Source organism: Tarenaya hassleriana, unplaced genomic scaffold (genome assembly GCF_000463585.1).
Source record: "Tarenaya hassleriana unplaced genomic scaffold, ASM46358v1 Cleome13, whole genome shotgun sequence".
NCBI classification, from domain to species: Eukaryota; Viridiplantae; Streptophyta; class Magnoliopsida; order Brassicales; family Cleomaceae; genus Tarenaya; species Tarenaya hassleriana.
The window spans coordinates 1,565,990-1,571,191 of NW_010963495.1; the positions used below are offsets into that span (position 1 = coordinate 1,565,990).

The 5,202-nt window shown below is 44.6% G+C and overlaps 2 protein-coding genes and 1 long non-coding RNA gene across 7 annotated transcripts; 2 read left to right on the forward strand and 1 right to left on the reverse strand.

Moving 5' to 3' along the window:
• Window positions 1-3: 3 nt before the first annotated feature.
• LOC104807847 (pathogenesis-related protein 5) lies at window positions 4-1,078 on the forward strand (the record flags this gene model as incomplete). The annotated part of the gene is made up of 2 exons (XM_010533273.1): window positions 4-419; window positions 527-1,078. Coding segments are annotated over 2 exons (684 nt in total), but the record flags the coding sequence as incomplete, so codon positions are not given.
• Window positions 744-4,140, reverse strand: LOC104807502 (calmodulin-lysine N-methyltransferase). Of its 5 annotated transcripts, XM_010532792.2 has the most exons (8): window positions 3,352-4,139; window positions 3,105-3,270; window positions 2,861-2,940; window positions 2,496-2,556; window positions 2,269-2,384; window positions 1,999-2,131; window positions 1,578-1,891; window positions 1,025-1,107 (listed from the first exon to the last, which is right to left on the reverse strand). In XM_010532792.2, exons 1-7 carry the CDS (start codon window positions 3,425-3,427, stop codon window positions 1,606-1,608), a joined length of 918 nt encoding a protein of 305 aa, XP_010531094.1. In that variant the 5' UTR covers window positions 3,428-4,139; the 3' UTR covers window positions 1,025-1,107; window positions 1,578-1,605. The 5 variants fall into 5 exon arrangements, with proteins under 5 accessions (XP_010531092.1, XP_010531094.1, XP_010531091.1 ...); XM_010532790.2 differs by lacking the exon at window positions 1,025-1,107 and adding an exon at window positions 744-831 and having other exon boundaries at window positions 2,861-3,270; XM_010532789.2 differs by having other exon boundaries at window positions 2,861-3,270; window positions 3,352-4,140.
• LOC104807501 lies at window positions 4,058-5,168 on the forward strand. The gene is made up of 2 exons (XR_770765.1): window positions 4,058-4,146; window positions 4,547-5,168. It is a non-coding gene; the product is annotated as an uncharacterized LOC104807501 (long non-coding RNA).
• Window positions 5,169-5,202: the final 34 nt, after the last annotated feature.

The following is a 5,202-nucleotide window of genomic DNA, read 5'->3' on the forward strand; positions in this document are numbered from 1 at the left end:
CGGCGCCCCCCCCCGCCGGCGACACTGGCCGAGTTCACCCTCGGCTCCTCCGGGTCCAAAGACTTCTACGACGTAAGCCTGGTCGACGGCTACAACCTCCCCATGATCGTGGAAGGCAGTGGCTCCGGCAGCGCATGCGCCACCACCGGGTGCGTCTCCGACCTGAACCGGAACTGCCCGGCGGAGCTGAGGGTTAAAGGAGGCTCGGCTTGCCGGAGCGCCTGCGAGGCGTTCGGGACGGCGGAGTATTGCTGCAACGGCGCGTATGGTTCACCGGACACCTGCAAACCGACAATGTACTCACAAGTCTTCAAAACAGCTTGTCCGAAATCTTACAGTTACGCTTACGATGATGCCACGAGTACTTTCACCTGCAGTGACGGAGACTACACCATCACATTCTGTCCCAACTCCCCCAGGTGAGTTAACCAATTCATTGTCCAGAAATTCTCATAAAGATCATAGCTTGATGACGCTTTCTTTATCAGATAAGGCGTAATGAGAAATGTGTTTCTGTGATGAACAGTGTGAAGTCCTCGACTGGTCCATCACCAAAATACTCAACAGATTCACCACCTGAACCGACAACAGATGGGTCTGGTCCAGAGACAGGGTCAGGAACTGAGACGCAGCCCGTGGAAGGGGCTGCATTGGCCAACTCGTATCTGGCGGATCTGGCCATCGGGGAATCTAGAACAAACTGCCCGTCTTCTGTCCTGCGCTACACATTTCCAATAGCTGTTGCATTGATCTTCTGTTGGATCAACTTTGTAGATTTGGTTCAGAGTTCCTGATCCTGTCGGAACAGAGGATGATGATGATGGCTGCATTCTGCATAACCAAAATCACCGGCATTCAAATGGGGAAGCCAGTAGCATTCAGAGTAATTCCCAGATTTCATATGTGTATGCAAAGCATGTCATTGGAGGAAATTCAATCAGAAAATTTTGGGCAACCCTGGCTCATTTTGTATCAATTTCTCCTGCATTAGTGGAATATCATTTAAAACAGTAGATTGTAGAAACTGAAAGTCCCTTGGTTCCTCTATAAGCTCCATGACCATAAGAGACATTCTGGACATTTTTGTCATCCAGACAGAGCTCCTAACTGTAATAAGATAAATCAAAGTGCCCATCAAATCGGCATCGGGAAATGGAACCTAACCACAAGGAGAGGACCCACAGTTGAACAAAAACACAGGTTCTTCCAGAACAAAGAAGACGACCCAGGGTCCATCTCCTATGATTCCTCAATTTTTCCATCTTTTACTAATCAACGCATTAAAAAAAGGGGCCGAAACCACACAACTAGAAACTACAGAGATAATATAATCCATCAATGCTGAGCATCTAATCTTGTAGCTTTTTTTTTTCTTTCCATATTGTTATGAATCGTCCTTTAGGCGAACGGCTTTGCCTACTCGTGCGTGTGTGGACCCTCTATTATGCTAAAAAGGAAGATAAGGGCATCTTGCAAAGAGTCAAAAAGTTTTATTACACTCACTAATACAATATCCATAAAGGCAAACGCAAGATGATGTTAAATAAACCAAAAAAAGTATGAGTCTTTGGATGTACCTCTGCGTTATTCCCGGTCCCTAGTTGGCTAATTCGGATTAGTGATCCGGACAAGTAAAGGGTAGGAGTGGTTTTGTTCATAGCTAGGCCAAGAGCCGTCTCCATTCATAAGCACCTGGTGACGCTTCCAAACTTCCGAGTCATAGTTTTCGGTTAAGCTGAAATTCAAACCCGTATCTTCAATTTCCGCAAGAAATTTGCCCAACGAGTCGCCTCTCTTGGGGCTGAAGAATAAAGCCTGAGATGGTTCTTTGGCTTTAAGCAGCATCTTGACGATCCTAGCAAGATGCTCATGGAACTCTTTGAAAAAGGTACTGCAAATAAAAAAAGGTTTTGAGATAAGAGACGAGGAAAATGTATCGGCAAAGCAGTAGACTAAAAAAAAAATTCAAGGATGCGGTAAAGGGAGGTGAGGAACTACCAATCACTTGCCACGATGATGTCAAAAGCGCCGGTTAAATCGGAAAGATCTTCTTGATTCCAATGCAACTCCATGGCTTTCACACTTGTGCTGCCGAATGTATTGGAGTTGGATTTTATATTACGCTCAATATCTGGATGTTAAGTGAAGAACTCGAAGCAAATGCGAAGTAACCAGTTAGAAATTTCCAATTCATGAATCTTAAGACAGGGAAGCCTTAAAACATGAAAATTTCCCTTAAATTACACATGATAGGCACAAGAAGGATACAGTTAACTACTTGAGGATTTCCATCTGAGATCACCACTTCCGATGCTTCAGTGGCAGCAGCGATTACTAAGCCGGCCAACCCATAACCCGCTCCAAGCTCAATTACTCTTTTACCTCTGTAAAATCAGCAACGAACGTCGGGACCAAGGAAAACACGAGATATAGAGAAACGAGAACAGAAAAAAGGAGAAGTTTTCATCAGCCTCTTAGTTGAAACACGACAGAACCTGAAAAGATCACACTGAGACAGGCAAAAGTATGCAAGAGCTTCTTCAGAGGGCCACTGACCTGGTAAAATGACAGCAATTAAGTTACAAAATCATGTCCAAAGGCCAACACTTTCTGCTTAACTTGTGTCGTATTGAAGCATGTACAATGCTATTGTATATCCACAGACCAGAAGTTTAGGCAGATAAAAGAAATCTGCAAAGGGTTTGAGCTGATAGCAGTATTCCCATCACATAGAAACCAATACAAAGCAGCAAGGGAAGAGGCCCAAACTATCCTACCAGTGACTAGTTAGAGATGATTCAAGTACACAGACTCGGGTTCGTATCAGAAATATCATGTACAATTAGCAAGAACAACTTACAGACAAGTCCTGTATTGTCGATGTTGTGCCGATTAGATATCTCAAAGTCGCTAAGATCAGTGCAATTATCGGCTTTTTGTCTGCATGAGAATTTGGGAGAAACACCAAAAGTGAATAACGTACGAGGGAAACGAATAGTTACTGTCCGCATTCTTAATCTGTGAAACAACATCAACAGCTTTGGGCATTGGGTTCGACGAAATGCCAAAAGGAATAGATTAATGGCGAAAATAATATTTCTAACGTCAGATGGAGTTTCGGGGACCCGGAGATGGGTAATGTGTAGCAAACGCAGGACTCCCGAGAATTCTCCGTTTCCGGCGACGAACCCACCACGCGAAAGGGGATCAAGTTGAATCCTTGGCTTGATTTTCTGGAAATCCGCTTGATCCTGTCTTGGGTCTCGGAATCTGAGAAGATCGTACATATGAACCATTCGCCCTGAAAACGTGGAAAGAGAAATGGCTGCGTAAGAAGAATGGGGAATTCACCTGATTTGCGAAGTAGTGCTTGACGAAGGATCTTCCATCTGAGAGAAGAAGAAGAAGAAATCGGCGGTGCTTCCATGGATGAATCGTTCAGGCTTCCGCTGCTTCCTCAGCCGTAGCTCTCCCAAACGACGACGGCGGTCTTGGTCTTCTTACTAAACCCGCTAATTCACCCAGCGGTTTCTAAAGACTTTTTTCCGGAAAAACCGCTGTTCCTGTTAGCGGCTTTGTACGGGGACGAAAGGGTTTGCGAAGGTTGCGGTGATTTAGATGAGTGAGCTTCTTGAGCGAAACAGGAAACCGGGTCGGATTCAGAGACCACGAAGGGCCCAGCAAAAACCCTAAATCGAAATCGGAGGAAAAGAACGGTATGCTGATTGCTGAACTACGGATTGCAGATTGCGTCGAAGGGGCAAGAGCCGTTGCTCGAGAACCTAGACCGATCTTGTCGGATGACAGCCGTTCGCGGTGCGGAAAGTGTCAGAAAAAGGTGAATGAGATAGGGGAAAGAGGTGTTTGTTGGTTGCGACGGTGGCGAAGGAGAATTCGCAGCCGGAGCTGAATGGGGAGAGGAAGGAGATGGTGTAGAAGCAATAAACTATGTACTGGATGCAGTTGGCGGCCAACGTGGAGGATTACAGTGGGATGACGAGAAGCTGATCGCTTCGGGTTCTGGGCAACTGATAAAAGGGATTCAGTGGTGCGGAGACGTGACCATGGATCAGCTCATTCATGAAGTGGAGGATGACGACGAAGCGGAAAAGGAGATTAGCCATGACAACTTGAAAAGATGAAGAGGTATGATTACTGTAATCTGCTTTGTCTCGTTTGGTGTTGGGGGTTGTTTTTTGATCTCTGTTTTTCGATTCAAAAAGTGGTTTTTGTGGTGTTTCTGTTTCTGGAAAGAGAAGTCTCATTGTTTGATGTGTAAGCATAGTAGTGGAATGTTTGCGCTAGGTAGTGGGGTTTGACTTCTATTTTAGGAAATCTTGGATGAAATCTTGTCGATATCTGTTTGAACTTATACCGGAGACTTTCGCTCAAGTCTTGTCCAAAATATGGTTGATCTTCTCTAATGGGTTTGTTATGTCTTGAAGAATGCGAAAGTGTTCACACCTTGGGGATGCTATAGTGTTTGTTTTCTGCCATTGTCGTGGTCTGGTCCTGAGTTAAGGTTGCTTGATGTCTGGTTTTGCAGAGTGAAGAGGATGACTGGAGGAAGTTGCGGGTGATGTCTGGTCATCCATTGATTTGGAAAATGGATGAACACTTTTTTTAGTCTCTCTCCGATTGAGATTTTGGAACGTCTAACATGAACTTTGAGGTTTGTTCTTCTTGCAGGTACGGAGCTTTCAAGATCCTCAAGGCATGGGATAAGGACATCATGGTATAGGAGCAATGCGAACATGAACTGTATGCTCAAACTCCAGATGCCAAAGCGATGAGGAGAGCGGAGACGGGAACTGGACTGCAGGTTCCCATGTAATGTCATCTGATGAAGCCAAGTGCTTGGAGGTCGGAATGGATGCTTATCTGACAAAATCAGTTGACCTCAAGCTCATGGTCTCCATCATTCTTTCCCTCGCCAAACCATCAACATCTTAACTTGCTTTCCACTTGAGCTTAACAAGAGAGCTTCTTAGCTTCAAGAACCTGGAACTGTGTATATATTATATATAGTTAATCATAGTGATTTGATAGTGTTAGAAGACTCTTAAACAAGGAGAGGTTCTTGTTTATATCCCTTTTTTGTTTTGTGATCGTGCAATTAAATATGATGTTTACAAATGCATAATAAATCGATTCAAGTTTCATGGTTCTGTTCTTGTCTGAATGATGGAGAGGAAGGGAAAG

Coding starts and splice junctions, on each gene's coding strand:
- LOC104807502 (XM_010532790.2), bottom strand. CDS start 3,389: ATGGAAGATCCTTCGTCAAGCACTACTTCGCAAATCAG. Junction 2,557..2,860: donor CGACAATACAGGACTTGTCT/GTAAGTTGTTCT, acceptor TCATTTTACCAG/GTCAGTGGCCCTCTGAAGAA. Junction 1,892..1,998: donor ATCATCGTGGCAAGTGATTG/GTAGTTCCTCAC, acceptor TTTTATTTGCAG/TACCTTTTTCAAAGAGTTCC.